This window comes from Staurois parvus, unplaced genomic scaffold, assembly GCF_062004578.1.
Source record: "Staurois parvus isolate SC_StPar_1 unplaced genomic scaffold, SC_StPar_1.0 ptg000249l, whole genome shotgun sequence".
Taxonomy (NCBI): Eukaryota; Metazoa; Chordata; class Amphibia; order Anura; family Ranidae; genus Staurois; species Staurois parvus.
The window spans coordinates 10627960-10648577 of record NW_028318045.1 but is presented as its reverse complement, the minus strand read 5'-3'; the positions used below and the strand labels follow the sequence as shown (position 1 = coordinate 10648577).

General features: G+C 41.1%; 1 protein-coding gene across 1 annotated transcript in view; it reads left to right on the top strand.

The window, feature by feature from the left end:
* Positions 1 to 20618, top strand: part of ATXN10 (ataxin 10) — a 129242-nt gene that overhangs the window by 78703 nt on the left and 29921 nt on the right. The window contains exon 9 of the mRNA XM_089680763.1: positions 1948 to 2117. Within this exon, the coding sequence (XP_089536889.1) occupies positions 1948 to 2117 (170 nt within the window). The remainder of the gene's footprint in view (positions 1 to 1947; positions 2118 to 20618) is intronic.

Here is a 20618-nt window from a genome sequence, read left to right as displayed (position 1 = left end):
GTACCCGCCCCCCAAAGGTGCCAATCCTTAATGGGGAGCAGTCCTTAAAGCGGAACTTCCCCTTTTGGGTGGAGCTCTGCTTTAACTCCAGGCTTTGAAACTTTCATTTTAAATATATTTAGCAGCCTCAAAGACTATAATCCACTTTGTATGCTCCAAATGCCTTGCAAACACAGATATTGCCTTGTAAGCATGGCAGTGACATAATCACTGTTTTATATGTAGCTTGTGCATAGAGCAGAGTTGGGGAGGGTGCCTGCAGGAAACTACATGAGGCTCCATTCAAATCTGAGTGCAGTGTTTTTTGCTCATATTTTACGGCGACTTTTGCAAGTTTTTGCGCTTTCATACTGTGTTTAATGGGAAGAAACTCTTCACGAAATGCATCGGGGGAGTAGCCAAAGCCAGTTCTATTTACACTGCCTGAGCCACGAGAGAGGCTGGCAGCCATCTTGGTTCCGGATTATATCTTATATGCCTGTTTACCATAGTATCACTATGGTCCAGATGTGAGTCCACCTGTTTTCATCTATTATTTATGTTCATTTAATAAACCTACTATACTATTAGCACTTTCTTCTCTGGCTCATTTATTTTGAGCCACCAAGGTGGAGTGCTGACCAGTGGGTGTGCATTAGTGAAGAGTTTCTTCCCATTAATCCGGAGAGTGTCAGTGGAGGAGAGGCTATATGCAGACCTGTTGCCAGTGATGTTCCATGCATCCCAGGATGATGATGACCAGGAGTGGTCCTGATTACTCAAAAGCGCTATAATGTGCGCTATCTGGTTAGTGCAAATTACTCTCTTTTCCACACACACCTGAGACACGGATTTGCACCTATAGAAGATTTATTGTGTCACTAATACACTTCTGGACGTTGTACACGCATTCACACTTTATTTTTTGTTTTATGATATATTGGACTGATCATCTTTATTATAATTTTTTATGTGTTTTCAATACGCCATTGAGTGATGCACCTATGCTTGTGTGATGAAATTTTAGATTGTCTATTTTAGCGCTGCATTTTTGTGAGATATTATAACCTTAACCTAAAACCTAAAAAAGTAATAAAATAATAATTTTTATTATCATTATTAATAATTGTTTTCATTTTTTAGGTTAGGGGTTAATTATTTTATTTATCATGATTTTTTATTTATATGTGTATTTTATTTATTTTACATTTATTTATTCATATATTATTACTATTATTTTTTTATTATTTTAAATTTTTTCATTTGAACAGAAAATTGTGCAAAAATGGCCAATCACGCGTTTCTATTCTTTTCTATGGGAATAATAACGCGGCAAAAACATGCAGATGTACCCAATTTGAGCTATAAAAGTAGCTTCAAAACTTATTTGAGCTTCAGGCGTTCTGCTTCAAGCTACTTGGAGTAGAGATGTGAACCATCTCCATAGAGTGATATTGATTTTTTCCCCCTGAGCATTTTAGCGCTTCAAGCTTCATGCTACAAAACACTCAGGTGTGAATGGGGCTTGAGGGGGTGGAAACCAACCAGACCAGTCACCCTGCACAAGAAAGAGGGAGCAGCAGTGACTGGTCTTTATCACAGGAGGCTCCTGTACAAAGAGAACAGGATTACTGCACAGATCTGGAAATACACAATTGACATGAAGATTCAAGTAAGAATACACATGCCACTTGTATTTAGACAATATTTGCTTATCCTAGAGTTCAGCTTTAAAGAATATATTCTCCAGATTTATTTTCTTTACATAGCTAAAGATTCTTACAAATGCTGGATTGCTGCTGTTTTGCTTTCATTATAAGTCTCTTTTTCCAATATTCCCCTCCAAATATTGCTGGATTCTCTCTGCACATCCACTCATATTCCTATAGTAATCTTCAGAATCTGTAAGCCAGCACATTGATTATTTGCAGTTTTATTTTGCTGTTTAGCAGCTTTTATGTTCTGCAGACACACTACGCCTGACGCATCTCGCTGGAAAACAAAGCAAGAACATCTTCACCTCTACTCATACTTTGAGCCTGGGCAGTGACCTCACTCACGCAGCTGTGGGCTTTAAAGCTCATCTTGTTCGTCTGATTGCAAACTTGTGTTACAGAAACAAAGAGAACCAGGACAAGGTAGGAGGATTCTGCTGTTTACATCTACAGAAACTTTGCTGAGGTATGTGGGAAATTGTCCTGAAGCAAATGAATGGAGCGGTCATTATTTGAAAAATTATACATTTGCAATTTTTTTTTCCTATTGGTAATGCAGGCACTCACAATAAAACTTTTTGATAGAGGAGAGATGTATATTGTGTGGGTAGATTTAAAAAAAAAAAAAAAAAAAAAAAAAAAGCTTAGCCATCCCAGAGTATCTTCTGCTATCAGCACTTCTCAGTGTTTTATTTTTTTTTTTTGTTGCTAGAGTCTTAGGAGTATGGACGGCTTTTCTACAGTTTTGCTGTGAAGACTAATCTACAGTGCCCTGAAAAAGTATTCATACCCCTTGAAATTTTCCACATTTTGTCATGTTACAACCAAAAACGTAAATGTATTATATTAGGATTTTATGAGATAGACCAACACAAAGTAGCACATAATTGTGAAAAGGAAGTAAAATGATAAATGGTTTTCAAATTTGTTTACAAATATCTGAAAAGCGTGGCATGCATTTGTATTCAGCCCCCTTTGCTCTGGTACCCCGTAACTAAAATCTAGTGGAACCAATTACCTTCAGAAGTCGCCTAAATAGAGTCCACCTGTGTGCAATTTAATCTAAGTATAAATACAGCTGTTTTGTGAAGCCCTCAGAGGTTTGTTAGAGAACATTAGTGAACAAACATCATTATGAAGGCCAAGGAATATACCAGGCAGGTCAGGGATAAAGTTGTGGTGAGGTTTAAAGCAGGGTTGGGTTATAACAACTATTCCAAGCTTTGAACATCTCATGGAGCACTGTTCAATCCATCATATGAAAATGGAAAGAGTATGGCACAAATGCAAATCTACCAAGACATGGCCGTCCTCCTAAACTGACAGGCCGGGCAAGGACATCATTAATCAGAGAAGCAGCCAAGGGGTGCATGGTAGCTCTGGAGGAGCTGCAGAGATCCACAGCTCAGGTGAAAGAATCTGTCCACAGGACAACTATTAGTTGTGCACTCTACTAATCTGGCCTTTATGGAGGAGTGGCAAGAAGAAAGTAATTGTTTGAAAGAAAGCCATAGGACGTTTCATTTGTAGTTTGCGAGAAGCCATTTGGGGGACACAGCAAACATGTGGAAGAAGGTGCTCTGGACAGATGAGACCAAAATTTCACTTTTTGGCCTAAAAGCAAAATGTTATGTGTGGCGGAAAACTAACACTGCATATCACCCTGAACACACCATCCTCACCTTGAAACATGGCGGTGGCAGAATCATGTTGTGGGGATGCTTTTCTTCAGCAGGGACAGGGGAGCTGGTCAGAGTTGTTGAGAAGATGGATGGAGCCAAATACAGGGTAATCTTAGAAGAAAACCTGTGAGTCTACAAAAGACTTGAGACTGGGGTGGAGGTTCACCTTCCAGCAGGACAACAACCCTAAACATACAGCCAGAGCTACAATGGAATGGTTTAGATTAAAGTATATTCATGTGTTAGAATGGCCCAGTCACAGTCCAGACATAAATCCAGTTGAGAATCTGTGGCAAGACTTGAATATTGCTTTTCACAGACGCTCTCCATCCAATTTGACAGAGCTTGAGCTATTTCGCAAAGAACAATGGGCAAAATTTTCACTCTCTAGATGTGAAAAACTGGTAGAGGCATACCCAAAAAGATTTGCAGCTGTAATTGCAGCGAAAGGTGGTTCTCCAAAGTATTGAGTCAGGGGGAGTGAATACAAATGCGCGCCACACTTTTCAGATTTATTTGTAAAACATTTTGAAAACCACCTATAATTTTCCTACCAGTTCACAATTATGTGCCACTTTGTGTTGGTCTATGAATAAAATTCCAATAAAATATATTTACGTTTTGGTTGTAACATGACAAAATGTGGAATATTTCAAAAGGTATGAATACTTTTTCATGGCACTGTATTTTCTGCTGGTGTTTCTTTTTGTGTTGCCCATTAGGTCTACTTTTGGACTTCTATTGCCTGTTTCCGTCAATGGCAAAGAAAATAGGATTTATGTACTTACCATAAAGTCATTGAGGACACAGGTCCCACCCCTCTTTGTTTATGATCATACTCTTGGTACTGCTTTTGCTAATAAACTGAAGCAAGCTGGTAGTAGAGGTGGGGGTAAAAGGTTATCTTGGGCTGGCTTACATGGGTTTTTTTTTGTTTGCCAGTGTCCAGTCCTATGGGCAGTGTTAGTTGAAGGTTAAGACTTTCTAAAGATTTTACGGTGAGTAAAAAAATCTTACCATTTTGCTCTGGATAGTGCAGATAAGGGTGAAAACCTCTGTCAGGTTTTATGTTTAATCTCTGTTCATTTATAACAAATTTACATGAAACGGAGAGGACAGAAGGCATGGAAACCTATCCATAGTCTGCACAACATTGGTGATATTTCAAAATAAATTGCTGGTACGAGGAGCACAACATAAGAAAAACTGTGTAACAATACTCAATGTAAATGGCACATGAGCACAGCTACACTATTGGGTGTGTGAGGAGGAGGTAAAGGTATATACACATCTCCTAAATAAGACAATCTCTCAAGTATTTAATTATTTCCGGGCTTTGAAGACATCTAGACCCATTCACATTCAAAGCAAGAAGGGTATCTGTGCTGATGGCAATGGAGACACCTCTTTTGGTTACACAAGTAATAGTAGGACGAAAAGAGCAGATAAACATGTGGAACTTTTAGCAGGTGTCTTGTATCCAAAGGACCTAGACAAGGAAGAAGAGAAATATTGTAGAAATGGAGAGAAGCAAAAAAAAAAAGTGTAGTGGGAGGGGGGTAGAAGCAAGGTAAAGGTTTGTAGAGGAAATGCAGGATCCAAGCACCACACAGAGTTGCAAAGTTGGACATCCATTATTGGATGACAAAGAATATGGCAGAGAAATCACAGATAAGATGCAAATTTGTCAATGGCGGAAGTAATTCCTCTGTTAGGTTTTAATAGCAGTTTCCTGCTTTGGGAGATATACCCTCAATTAGTGTAAATAGGACCTGCTTAGACAACTTGTCACAGTCTTCCCGGTCCGCATAACATGATTACTGCAAGCGGCTATAGAAAATATAAAAAATCCAACAGGCTGGTTGTATCCAAATCGATCAATGAATCGGCTTTGGTACAATCATCATGTCCATACATGGATCAAATCTCGGCCGGTCCCTGGTGAACCAGCCAGAATTCAATCCATGCATGGACGGGTTAACTGCTTAAAAACAGTTACGTTAAAATATCAGCCACACCGGGAGTGCATTGTTTTCAATCATTCAGTCTTGTATTGTGTTGAAACAACAGTACAGCAAAATATTTGTGTGCCACTGCAATGCAGAAAGCAGTGCTTTTTTTCTATGTATGTTTATGCACTTCAGTTTGCTGTAGGAGGTCAGAATATTTTGCGCAAAAATGGAACATTTCAGTGCACGTGGCTGTAGTGTGTTGGTGTGAGCTTAAAGCTTTAAGGACATACGGCATATTGCCTTGTTCTTGCTTTGGGACTCCAAAAGACAATGCAGCCCAACACTGGTGGTACGAATGAGTCCTTATAAATGACAATAAGTGTGCTTCCCTTTTTCTTTTAGTTTTGGATTGGATTGAGAAGGGTTAGAACCCATGTCAATTTTTTTGTTTTGTTTTTTGCTTATTTTCTGTGCCTCCGCTGGAGAGATCCACTTTCGCTATTTGTCCTGTTAACTGTTGTCCCTGGAACAGAAAGTGCTAGGAAATCCAAAATGTTACAGTTGTAACATAAACCAATTTTTCATTGTGGACGTCTGTTCCAGTGACAACTCTCTTGAACAGGAATTCCCAGTACTTTGAAGACATCTTCTTACTTCCTGTCGTGTCTCCAGGACAGAAAGTGAAGAGAATTCATGTCTTCCTTCCAACAAGACACAGATCCAAAAATAAACTGTCAGAGGTTTTAAACCTGCTCTATCCAAAATAAAAAAAAATAAAAGTCATACACTTTAAGACACTGGACACAGTTGCCCAAAACTGACCTTTCAATGGATGATATGTTATGAAGAATTGATGTAACCTGCAATTTTATTATAAAGTGTTCTTTTTAGAATTAATAAAAAAAAAAAATGAATTATAGAACAATAGTATAGTATTTTTTTCACTCCTCACTGGTGACTCAAAAGCCTTGGAAAAAAGCCTCAAACTTTTGCTAACAGGCACTTGTCCAAGGTTCTGATACTTTTTTCCATCCCTGCTAGTGAGCTATTGGTTGGCCCTGTGCAGTGAAACCAGGGTCTGCCTTTTGGATATTGACCCGCTGCTGATTGATGTAGCATTTTGGGTTCAGTATTTGGGTGACACCTGGAGAGCCAGCGCTATGTCAGGTGTAGAGTATGCTGCATCTCCCAGGCGCAGGTGGCTGATATTGTCTGTGATTTCGGGATGCATGCCAGCCTCACTGCGGGGTCACAAACCAAACTGACCTGAAAGCCTAATTCCCTGCGGAAGGCAAACATTGATTCAACGTTTACTCTCTACACAAAGCCTTATTTGATAGCAATTTCATAATTGTTTGCTAGGGATTTATCACATCACATCCCCGTTTTTGTTGAATCGCAGCCTGCATCCGAATCTCCTTTCACCTCTGAAGGGTGCCTATCTCGATGCTGCACACTGCTCGAGGGGCAGGAAAGGATAGGTAAATACACTGAGTGCTCTTATTCATTGATCTTCACGTAGACCTTCAGAGACCTTGGGGGAAAGCAGAAGCCTATCCCGATTAATCAAATAATTTACAATGAAGCAATAAGAAAGAGAATATTTGTACAATGGCATTTTTCCCTCACTTAAGTTATATAAACTTCCTGGTAGGTTTTTTTGTGCCTGCGGCGATAGAATTGCAGCTTTTGTTGTTTTATCATCTTCCTTCATATTTCTGCACATCCTTATGATAGCGCTGACATCATAGTAGTTCAGGTGGGCTTGATGCTCCCTGGGAGACTGACAATGGAGCTGTTGCAGGCTCATCCTGACTGAAGGAGTTCTTGGGGCACACCCAAAATATGCTGGAGGGATTATATCTTACTGGTGGCCTGGCACATCTTTGAAAGCATCAGTAAGGGTTGTGTGCATGATTTCTGGCCAGGCAAAGATAATTCTGAGCTGGCATGGTCAGACTGATGTTATATGACCTCCCTCAATCTAGGATAAGTGGTCTGAAGATGATTACGTGTAAAGCTTTTTAAATCCAAAGTAACTGAAAGGATATTATTTTTCAAGAAATAAATTTATGATAAATATTGTATAATAATAATGTTTGGGTTTATGCAAGAACTTGAATAATCATTCTTAAAGTGATTCTAAAGGCTGGTTTGTGTTTTTACCTGCATTAAGGAAAAAACACCCCACTATTTCCCTGCCTACTGGACTATTGCAAACAGAACTGCTAGGACCTCCATATAACAACTCCTACTGACCGTTATCCTCACTTTTTTTTTTCTTAGCAAGCAAGAATGAACAGAGACAGAGGGGGGAGGGTCCTTTGTCAGGTACTGTACTCCAAGACAGGATTTGACACGGAAGTCAAAAATCCTTTTTTTTCATGATTATACAGTTCAGGAAACAGGCATAGATATAAGACAAACCAATACATAAAGAGATGGGTGGGCAAAAGAGCAAACAAATGCTGATAGGTACGCAAAAAAGTAAATAAAGGTATAAGACCCTAACTAGACAGCTGCTATTAGCACCTTACGGCTGAAACTGGCATCAGCAGAGGCTTGAACATGCACCTGGTAAAACTTGGCAAACGGAAAAATGAGAATGTGTAAGTAGGCATCTTAGCTGTCCAGTGATGACTAGTAGATTTCCCTGCTGCAGGAATGCAATGACTGACATGGCTGTTTCCATTAAAAATTTCTGATTTCGAGGTTATACATTTCACTTCAAGTTCAGGATAGCACAAAAATTATCCTTGGCTTTCATAACTGTGAATGGTTTGGAGTAAAAGCCTTGAAACCTCTCCCCCTTCGGGCACAGGAACAGGATCCTGCAAGGTGAGCAATTGCTGAAGAGCAGCATGCAGATCCACCAACCTCTGCGGAGAAGGTAGATTGGAAGACATGAACTTGGGAGGAGAGCGTAAAATCAGCCTTTACCTCCTGGAGATGACATGTCTTGCACAGAGTTCTGGAAGCTCTTGAACCAAGGGAGTCTTGGAGTCAGGCTTAGTTGGCTTGGGAGTCAAGGACTTGGCGAAAGAAGGTGTCAGGCTTAGACTGGGAGGAAGAGGCTTGGAAAGGATGAAACCCAGAAAAGAAGAATTTGTTTGCAGGTGCCTTAGCTTTTTTATTTCCTAGGCAAAAGCATGCTCTTACCACATTGACATTCTTAATAAGAAGTTCAGATGTAATTATTGAGTTAAAATGTGATTTGTGAATTTGTAAATAGAAGGATCGTGGTAGGTGTGGCAAAAAAACCCAAACAAATATAATCTGATTTAAAAGAAAAAAATGTTTTAGATGTTTATCAAAGAGATGTTGTCCTTCAAAAGTAACCTCTCCAGGTGTTTTTTTTACATGTCCGCTCTGCAGGCCAGTATTTGAGCCACAAGATCTGATTCATCTGAATGGACAGAAGACCTACACTGGATATATGCCCTAGGGAGTCTCCAAGTCTGTCCATGTAATACTGCAGAGTAGTAGGAAGGAGTTCCAGATACTTAAGAGAAGGATCTGTAAGAATGTCCTAGGACATACGTCTGGTCCAGACCAAAAAGATCTCACAAATTTTAATAGAGGCAATTACAACCTGCATGGCAGGGCACGTAAACTCAAATGAAGCGCTGAAGAGTAGTTCATATCTCTTGTCTACAGTGTGTTTAAAGACTGGATCATCCTTGACCAGAACCGTGAAGGACTTATTAGGCAGGCATTAGCAGGATCCACAGAAGATACCGACTATTTTTTTCCAAACACTTCTCCCGTAGAGTATTGCTGAAATAACTGCTTAAGGGATACACAAACTTTCTCTGGGGGTGTCAGTCCGCAACCTTCCCCAAAACTTCCTCAACCACAGAGTGCATAGGAAACATTCTCCATGTTTTTCAGCCTTCTTCCTGGGAGAGAAATGGAGGTGGGTCATTTATGTCCCCTTTGTCCTGGTGATTCCCTCAGAGTTTTTACGTTTCCTAAGAAATTCTACCATAGAAGTGGAAAATTCCTCTTTGCTTAAACAAGAGTGATGCAGAGCAACAGAAGACAGACAAATGTGTCCTAATATCAGGGATATGGACCTCATAGTGAGCAGAAATTATGCCATTAGACCCACTAGCTGAATTAATGTCTGAATGTCCCTGTTCCCCATCCTCCCTCTGCTTTGCACCACCTTATGTACGTGAGGGGAACTCAAGTGCGTACCTTTCGCAGACCATTGAGCTCAGGTCAGCTGCAGAGTGGAGAAAAGTGGACAAAAGTATGTAAATACCTCCTCTGCATAATTTAAGGGCCAGGCCCTTCTCTATCAACCTTACCAGTAGCTGCTACAATATTTAAGGGAGAACACAGCATATGAACTTCAATGTTTAAAGTCCAATGCAGTGCTCAGGAATGCATATTGCACATTGTGTTTGCTCTGGAGTTCATAATGTAAAGGGTGCATGGCTCAGGAATGCAAATCACAAAGGAAGAAGGGCTCAGGAGTGTGTACTGCTCAGGAGTGCAAATATTTTTCAGAATGCAGGTTCAGGGGTGCTTATTGTATAGGGTGCAGGGTTCAGGAATGCGTATCGCACAGAATAGAGGGTTCTGTACAGCATCCAGCCAGAAATCACTTTGCTAAAGGAAGATCAGTATGAGATTTCTGAATGGCTAATATTGGTATCACACTTTGCTTTTTGCAGTACTCAAATTACTAAGCCAGTTTAACTTCTCCAAATAAACAACTTTACTTGATTACAGCAAACAGATTTTCACTTTCATGTAATGTGGTAGTGTAATGTGGTAAATCAGAAGGAAGACCCTGGTTACTATTTTCAATAGCAACTCCCCTTTATTCAGGAACTTTTAGGCCTAAGGCCTTTTGTTTTTTTCTCCAGAACATTCACCTGCAGAGACCTCATCCCTATCATGATGGATTGTGCACAGGTCACAGAATGATCTCTTTGGGGGGTAGAAAAATTAATAATTGAAATGTGAGCATGTCTGTTAGCTTTAAGGAAGCCCGGAAATATTCCTACCCTAGAGCTGTGTGTGCTGCGGTCAATTGTGAATCACGCCTTTTGTCTCCACGTTCCCTTTCGCTTCCTGCACAAACTTCGCACAGATTGTGTTATATAAAAGTTGGTTTTGCCAGTTTTGAAGGAGGTGGCGTGCAAGAATCAGCATGTTTCACTTTTATTTTTTGGAAGGTAATTACATATTGTGATTTATAAACCAGTCTCTGAGCGTTTCATTGGTTGTCTCTATCAGATAATGAGAAATAAAATTCTCTTGTGAAGTATGTCATTAAATTAAATCCTCTGGGTAATATTTGTTAAAGTGTATGTCAAGGCAAAATTATATTTAAAAAAAAAAAAAGGAATTAAATTGTGTCTCTACAATACGTGCCACCTTTTCCCATGTTTTATCCCTTCAAAAATGCTACAAGTACAGAAAATGCCTGTTGATCTGACAGACATCTAGTGGATTCCTAGGTTCCTGTTTGTGCTGACAATGCTGCACCTTTGCTGGACTTAAATCCCAAGAAGCATTGGCAGACCTGTGTTCTAGACTACAGAACTCCGCCTTGTTCAGAACAAGGTCTTTGTATTCAAAGCATATGTCAGCTGCCTACACTGTGAAAGCTACAGTATATCATTCTGCATTTGTCTGCACTACTCTACTAGGTCAACTGTTGAATCCCCACTATATGGATAATAGTTTCACCAAGATAATATCTTTCTGTTATGACAGCTGCCAAACTGCAGAAGGAACAAATGAATATTTAAAGCAACCCTGTCAGGTCTGCAGAGATGTAGAATTGTCAAGTCCCTGCAACAAAATCTAGAGTAGATTCAACCCTCTGGAGGTCAGTTTCTCCTAATTCCCTTCTGTTCCAGCACTGCAGCCTCTAAAAGCCTCTTCAGCAATCAACACTTCCTGGGGTGTCAAATGCATGTGTCCCCCACATCTGTGCCTTGGTTCCTTCCTCTGACTCTATTACATCACTCCTAAGTCCTGTAATGACATAGAAGCAGAAAGACTAGACAATCGAATAGAATGTGCTGTTTGAACTGAATCTCGAGCAGCTGTGCATAGTATACAATTAACGTCTATCTTCAGCTTGTTCAGTTAAGCTATAAATGATAGAACCTGATTGGTTGCCATTCACAACTGCTGTAGATTCTGGCTGCTCCAGCTTTAGTAAATTCCCATCATAGATGAGTACAGATACATGAGTATTTGTTACTTGTGACAAAGTATCTTGAAAGCCTGCCCCCTCTAGCTCACTTTTTCTCCTGTTTGCCATGCTCCCCCACCACTCCAAAAAAAACCTCTTATGGGTATGGAGGAGCATGTGACGTTCAAGAATTCAGCACTTGGCTTTAAGCTGCCAATCGCCAGGACCATACACAGTCATGTGGGCATACAGAAGACATTCTAAACCCTGTGTTAAACTCTGTTACCATCTAACTCATAGCTGCTTAGGTAGCCCATAAATGTATTGTTTTTATTCAACCAGCACATTGAATGAAAAAAGTGACTTGATTTCCCCATCCACACACTCGATGTGGATGGGGGAATCCTTCCTACTGAGCTGTTGTATTCTGAAAGCGGAAGACTTTCCTACCGTCAGAATCAGGGGCGGACTGACAACTCATGGGGCCCCCGGGCAATAGGGGATCATGGGGCCCCTGTGTCCTTGCCTAAACTCAAAAAAGCCTATGAAAAAGGTACCAGGGGCATCTCATGGGGCCCCCTACTGACCCCAGGCTCTCGGGCAGTGCCCGAGTTTCCAAATGGTCAGTCCGCCCCTGGTCAGAATACACTGATCAGCGTTGAAGGCTATGGCCTGCAACACTGATCGAGCGGACAAAATCGGGCAGAGTGGTTGTACAGAAGTTGGTAAATTGACTTCTGTACAACCTTCCTGCCGATACATGGTTTGAAATGTGGCCAATCTCTGCTGAATCAGTTGAATTTTAATCCGTGTATAGCCGGCCTTACACAAGTTTTGACTCCTGACTCCGACAGAAAAACAGACCATCCAGAAGGATTTTTTTTTTTTTTTTTGGTTATCTGTTTTTTTTCCATTCTTGTAACTGGTAAGCTCTATAATTAAGATTTAGCCAAGTACTTGAAAATGACTGTATTTACCTGAGTCTTTTAACCTTGTACTAAGGTATTCTAATTCAGTGCAGTCCAAATGCTTTGTTCTTCACTAGTACACCTTAGTTCTATTTAACCCTGTTGAGGCTTCCAGCACCAGAATTCTGGGCATACAATCATACCAGCACAGTGATAAGTACCTTCCAGGGTAAAGTGATATTAAACCTTCAGTATTTTTCAATCATTTTCAGCAGATTTATGTCTTGTTCATACCATACATGCAGAAAAACTGATGGAAACTGATCCGCAGATTTCACTTGCAGAGACATCAGTTTACATCCGTTTTCATTCATGCTTCAATTAGTTTTATACATCTTGCAGATACCTGTACAGAAAAAATCTGCATGTGATAATAGTGTTGTGGTGTGAACAGATCACATGGAGAATAAAAGATTTTGTTGCGCCCCCTGCAGACCACATGCAGAAAAACTGATGTCTCTGCACCATAAAGTGATTATAAAGGTTAGAATTTAAAAACAAAAAAAATAACAAACATGTCTATACTTATGTGCTGTGTGCATTGGTTTTGCACAGAGCAGCCCAGATCCTCCTCTTCTTGGGTCCCTTGCTGGTGCTCCTGGCCCCTCCCGCCTGTCGGGTGCCCCCACAGCAAGCATCTTGCTATGGGGGCACCCGAGCATGTGCCCTCCCCAGTCGATGCTCCGTGTGTCCATTCACACACAATGCTTCGGCTTGGCCTTGCCCCCTCTCTTTTCATTGGCTCACTGGCTGTAATTGACAGCAGCGGGAGCCAATGGCTCCTGCTACTGTCTTAGCCAATGAGGAGAGGGAGTCCCAGGATAGCTGAGATTCCAGTGCACATCGCTGGATCGAGAGGGGGCTTTGCTGAATATTGGTGGGCGGGGGCTGGTAGAGCTGCTGCACAGAGAAGGCTTTTTACCTTCATGCATAGAATGCATGAAGGTAAAAAACCTTGAGCCTTTACAACCACTTTAAACACATGTTGAGCACGCAGGTTTTTTATTATTTTTAATCCTTGCCTATGTTCCATTTTACGGTAGTGCTATGAACACTGGTCCAGGTTTCGTGGTTCTTTTTCTTGCAGCATCTGATGGACTCACCCTTGAATGCAGGAACTGGGGTTGTGTCTCCCTACACTGTGTGCATCAATAGAAACACATGGCCCTGTGGCCTTGGATGGCAAGGCACTCCCATGTTCCTCCCTCTTCCTCCCTTCTCCAAGCTAAAAAATTGGCTTGAAACTACACTGTGCACTGTAAACTCTTTCCTGTGAAGAATAGACATTCAAGGAAGAGGCCAGCCAGTATTGGATAATTGTAAATTGCAAGTGCTGGGGTAAGCATTTTAACAACTAGCTTGCTGGGGAATGTTTATGTTAGTGTGCTCAGTGTGTTAAAATGTGTAAAAAAAGAAAAAAAAAAAAATAATGCAGAGGGTTTAATGCTACTTTAGGGAGACCTATTTTAAAAGAAAATGGCTGAAGCATGGCTAAATCTAAGGAGTGTCTGTACTTCAAAATGAAAGGCTTAATCCCCAGATTACCTGGTATTCAGATGCACCTTTGAAAAAAAACATGAGACTGAAAGGCTCAAAAGTTTTTTTGTTTTTTTTTTGTAGCTGCTACTCTCTAACAAAAATATGCGGCTTGTTAAAGTACAATTTAATTATTTAAAAAGACACTCCTGTCCAAATAAATAAAAGTGTATAAAATAGAAGATATCCACAGCTAAGAAACTGGCTTTACCATATGGAAAGTAACAGTATTCCCATTTAGATCTGTGTTTATTTTCCTCAAACTGGAGCTGAAGGGTTTTTTTTTTTTTTTTTTTTTAAAGATGAACTCTTCTCAAAAAAGGCAGACAGAGGACAAAGGACTTTTAACCAATATTTCCTCTGGTCTCCCTGCAGCTGATCTTTTCCCCCTTAAACGAGAAGTACAGCCAAAGATCTTTTGGCTGTACTTCTCCTGTGGAACATAGTGCAGTTCGCTTTGCACTCCTGTGACCCTTTTCAGCTGGCAGAGGGCTGAAGTTTGCTGTCGGCTGACGGAACTCAGCCGGTCCAGACTTAAAGTCAGGATCCACCCCAGAGTCTGAAGCAGCACCTGGCTCAGGCTCTCAGCGAAGTGCTGAGAGCCTGAAACAGCCGCTCCTTCCCCAGCGCTGGGGGTGGGGGGGCAGAGCAGAGAGCGATGACTGACAGTCAGCGCTCTCTGCTCAGAATGGAGAGCGGTCATGTGATCACTGAGTTCTCACCCTTAGAGCCGGCGGGGGGGGGGGATAGATTCAGCATCGAACCGATGCTGTATCCACCTAGGCAAGTATAAATAAGGAAAATAAAAGTTGTACTTCTCTTTTAATGACTCAACATAGCTTGATTTGCACTGTGTCTCCTTATAGAAATAGTCATCTTGGCAGAGGAAGGTCTTTGCCTCCTCATGTCAGAGCCTGTAGCAGGGAGAACAGTGGGCATCACTGTAGTGGCATCACAAAGTCTCACTCCAAATCTTCACTTATTATCTGCAGAACAGAAGCAAGTAACAATCTGCAGTCAAGCGTACTAAAAGTCCTTGCAGATTATATATTAGACCTGAAGGGGATATCATTTTACATCTTGCTAAAACTGGAGTTTCATTTAAAAAGAGCTGGTTTGCTTCACGGCTGTAGTGAGCAAGCACGGTACAGAATAACTTCCTGAGAGCAAATTCTTTCCCTTTTCCTTTTGTCTGTTTTGCACATTTGCTGATTCACATGCTGCCAAGCACGTAAAGTGGAGCTGGCAGTAATTGAACGTTACCTGGATAAAATAGTATGTCTGCTTGCCTTTAGGGCATTCTCCGAATTGTGAGGAGTCGTGTAGGTGCTCGCCTTGTTGCTGGGGGCCCCAGGGGAGCACGACACGGGGAGCCATGGCTTGCACACATCATTAAACATCCTTTTGGAGACAAATTATGTCTTGGCTTACTGTATAAATCACAAGAGGGAATGAAGAAAAATGAATCCCTTGCACATCACACAGATTTTAATCTCTACGAGCCAGTGGAAGATTTAGTACAACACACTTTTAGGAAGTTTGTCTTCCTTTTGAAGCTTTATCGGCCAAGACAAAACAGTGCCTTACCTGTTGATTGTAGTAGAGTCTTATTTATCAGTGTCTTAAAGAGCTACATTCTGTGTTTCATATAACAAGCAACCATGGGATTCCTTTCTTCCTCCCATTGCGGTTTAAAAAGTTAATTGGTGAAAAATTAGCAACATTGTGTTGCAGAATGGGTACCATGGTGTAGCAAAGTGTCAGTGGCAGTGGACAGTTGTAGAGCACAGCTGACTATCGGAGCGGTGTTAAGTGTGCAGTGGCAGTAGCAGAGACAGAGTTGATTTGAGTGCAGGACATAATGTGAGCAGATGAGTGGGGGGCATGGGGTGGTCTAGCCAGTCTCCAGTTCTTAATCCTACAGAAAATTAACGGAGAGAGCTGAAATTTAGAGTTGCCAAGCGACTGCCAAGAAACCTTAAGGATTTAGAGAAGATCTGTGAAGAAGAGTAAACCAAAATCCCTCCTATGAAGTGTGCAAACCTGGTAACCAACTACAAAAAACATCTTGCCTCTATGCTGGCCAACACGGATTTCTCCACCAAATACGAAGTCATGTTTTGCTTGGGGATCAAATACTTATTTTACTCACTGAACTGCAACTCCATTTATAACATTTGTATCATGTGTTATTTCTGGATTTTGGTTGATTCTGTCTCCTATCATTTTTATCATAGGTGTATTTTAAATGATAACCTTTAATTTCTTTGTAAGTAGGCAAACTTGCAAACTCTGCAGGGGATCAAATAATTATTTTCACCACTGTAAAACACAGTGACACTGATACCAATAAAAAAAATACATATAAATTTTAACATCATTGCCAAAATATACTGACCATGACCTTTGACCCAAACACTAACCCTGGCACTGACCTAGATCAAACATTGATCGATCTATTTTTATCTTTAGTTTTTCTTTATTTTTTTTACACACGTGTTTATTTACTACTTTCTCCCTGCAAGGGGAGAGCTATGCAATGTATCTCCCTCCATCCAGAGAGAAAATACTACAGGGGTGGGTGGTACAATGACTTATCATTGTGATAGCCAATCAAAGGCTATCACAGTGATCAGGTGGCCCGTAACCAGGAGTCCTGGGTCCCGATCGTTAGTATGGAACCTGGGGCTCCCGGTGGGAGCATGCAGTGCAAGGCGCTCCCAGCACAAAGAGAGATACGCATATATGCGGCCCACGGATAAAAGCCCACTTCCATGAGGTCGCGTTTATGAGTACTATCGGTGTGAAGGCGTTAACCTCTTTCTATATGTGTTGTCAAATAACAAAGCACGTATTTGAACTGTAGCGCTGGTTGTGTACTTGGATATAATAAATGTATTTATTACAGCTGCTCTTTATATTCTCTGGGTTCACAAAGTTGTTGTTTTTTTTTTTGGCTACTTGGGTGTAGGGAATATATTATTTTCAAGAGACCAATTGCCCAGGAAAAAAGATGGATCCCCTTAAATCCTGGAAGGAAAGATCTTATATTTTTACTGAGCTGGAGCAGCTACTTGCAAGTGTCACACGATAGCTAATTCAGTTTAGACGGTCTTTAGGATCTGAGAGGTTCACTTTAATTTGACAAAACTCAAGTCTTTAGATGTGGGGCTCAAAATCACCAATCCAAAAAGAAATCTTGTTTTTTACACAATTTTATTCTCTATAAAACTGCAGGTTCCTTTCAAAGCACATCTGTTTTGGTAGAGACATTTCAAAGTGGAGCGGAAACTGCTTGATCAATTTCTAAATAAATCTCCTGCCTAATTTCGACTTCTAGTCTGCAATGGGCAACACATCACAGGAGAGTAAGATTCTTTTCATGTTTGCACTAGAGATTGACAGCACAGAGCCTGGTGGCTGCTACTTTTTGGAAAGCAAGTCTGTGCATTGCTGTGCTTTTGACTGTAGGAATGAATGTGCCTAATGCACCTAATGTAATCATCTAAGCTGCACAAGCAATAAAAATATTTGTTCTTTATTATCAGAAGCATATTTTCTTTGGCGGCACCTGCCTGTTGGGCTCTCAGTAGAGGCTTGCTAACTGGGCTTTCTGCAGCAATGTGCACAGCAGCACTGGTGCTGGAATAGGCATGATTTAAGGTGACGGCATAGGCATGATTTTAAGGCAACTGCAAAGCTCACGCCTCAATCTGCTGGTTACAAAGAAGTAAGATTTTTGGGAATGGAGAGGAGATGAAAGGAGACTAGATGCTGCTTGTACTGTTTATCTGTTTGTGTGGGGGGGAGGGGGATGGTTACTGGAGCAGGCTTTTTCAAACTTGCCTATAATTAATACAAGAGACTGAACAGTTAGGCAGGGTTAGGGCATCCTTTAAAGAGGCTGTCGTCCAGTTTGGCCTTACATGGCTAAAACGTGAATTTATCCTCCTAAAGGGTCAGTTTACCTAAAAATGTAGTCTACTGATGGGAAGACAGGATAGTGCGATAGTGTCCATCCTGTTGTCAGAAACCTGAAGAGAAGATCAGCAGTGGTGGAGAGATTCTCCAACCCTTGTCCAACCAGCCTGAAGTGCAACTTCTATCCAGCAGAAATATGTATTTTGGCACTGGAACTCAGAGTCAGACTATCTGCTCTGTATCTTCATCCCTAGTAATCTGTCATGCCATCGGAAGTGCCTAACCTGGTGGCCTTTTTAATGCCTAAACTAACTCTAGACCAGGCTTTCTCAACCTTTTCAATGCAGAGGAACCCTTTACATAACTTTCCGGTCTCAGGGAACCCCTGCTAAAAATGACTTTATTTACAATTCATGATACATAAGTGTGATAGTTAGAGGTAAGAATGCCCCTTACACTTGTGGTCCTTGGGAAGAATTGCCCCCTTACAGATTGCTAAAAAGACCAATGTGCCAGTGGGAACTTACCTGAGAGGCAAAAATTGCTCAAGGAGTCCCTGGCAACCTCTGGAGGAACTCTGGTTGAGAAAACCCTGCTCTAGACTATGTTTCTTATTAAGCCCTAAGCTAAAACTAGCTATAGAATCCTAGACCAGAAGGGACAGAGGGGTAACTAAAATAACAGGAGCTACATATAAAACTCTTCTCCCACCACTTCCTCTTTCTGGGTTTTCGGACCCAAATACAGACAGCAGATCCCTACACTAGTATTTAAGTAACTTGAGCATTACCCAACATTTTACCCATTTACCTTGTTTCTGTAGCAGGTTCCTCAGCTCAGTTCCTATTCACATCAGCACAACCCTGGAATTACATATGCCAAGAGCACTTTTACCACACAGTCTCTTGGGAGTCAATAAAGCAGCACTGTTCTGCTGGTAAAGAAGTCCATGGATGTAAGTGGAATGGGACAGAGAGCCGTGGGAATATGTGTAGTTATGCATTTCAGCAGGCAGTGCTGTCAACACTTGGGATTTCAGTGCAGCAAAGGCAATGTGCTGGCACCTACTACAGGAAGTTAAGAGCACAACAGATTATTTCTGTACTTGCATCATTTTTAAATGAACAAAACATGGGCAATTGTGTATGTATGGGATGCCCTGAATATGTTTTTTTTTTAATTCAGCCCTGACATAGTCTTAAGATTTAGAGACCAGTGCGCTTTATTTCCAAGAAAAATTCCTGAAAAAAATGTCTTATACCCGCCCTGACCTTAAAGTGAACCAATGTTGATAATCCAGGGAGTGTTCCTTTGCTCAGTTGTTAAAGAGTCTTGAAAGGCCAATAGTGCCATAATTGGTGTGCACAAACTCCCAGCTAATTGAAAAGATGTGTAGCACTTCAAGCACCTTCGACAAGGCCAGGATTGTTCGCTAGCAGAATATAGGGCGGAGGTGCCTTTCTTCATACAGCCCCCCACCCAACAGCACTTCACATTTTTGGTAGGGTGGCTGTCTTTTATTCAGGTATTTGGACAACACTTGAAAGTCACTTCCATGCCTTCCAAAGGTAAATGTGATTCAAGCAGCTCTGCGTTGTGTGACACTGTGTAGGGGGTGGAGTTAGATTGCTGGGTGTTCAGCAACACCAAAAGATATTTCATTGATTCATCATGTGCCATGGTGTCCTTCACTATCTGGGTGTACTGTGATGTTCTAGTTTACTTGATTGTTCATGGGAAGGTAATGGGCAATGCTCAGACTGCAGGATTATTAGAGAGGAACTTTACTCTATCAATCAACATTGACTATTTTTAATTCTTATGTTGCTACCATATATATATAGAAAAGCACATTATATTTACTTCATCAAATTTATTTCAGTTACTTCCTGATTTCCAGGCAAAGGCAAATTATGTCATACATCCCACGAGCCTTCAGAAGTGGAGGAATTTTCTTGACTAAGCACACAAACACACCCTCCTGCCCGCATGCCTGAGCTAAGGACAGATGGATTCCAGGAAGTAAATTCTACATGAATCTGTCCTTACCACAATGGCCATGGGCAGAAATGCTAGGGAGTGTTTTTCAAAGTGATTTCTCAGCAAAATAAAGCATGAAGACATAGATAAATGGGTGCATTTGTGTTGAATATTAAAAATGAATGAAATTGTGTTTTTTTTTTTTTTTTTTTTTTTTTGTTTGTGGTGCTCAGATGTAGTGCTCTACTTTTTATAAAAGAAGTATGGGATTTTTTTTTAAATTTACACTTACCTAGGTGGATGCAGTACCAATGGAGGAAACTGCTGATTGCTCAGTTCTCCCCACCGCTCTGAGCAGAGAGCTGTCAGTCACCCAACCCCCCCCCTCGCCAGAGCACACTGGAGCCTTAAGCTCTGGAGGGGGTGGGACCATCTGGCTCAGGCTCAAAGCATATTGCCTACTTTAAAGTGGGGATCTTTTCCCAGCCTGGACCTGCTGAAGTAACATAACTCAACAGTGGACTTCAGCCTGCTGTCGGCTGCACTCCTCCTGATCCCGTTCCTTCCCGCTGCTTGTAAAAGCGATCCAGCGGCTAATTTAAAATTAAAAATTAGTGAAGCGCTTGTATCACATGAATACAATCATGTATCTCCATATAGTGTAATTATAAATCAAAGTGACCACTATATATAATAAATGTGTGTTGACTCCCTCTAGTGAAAAG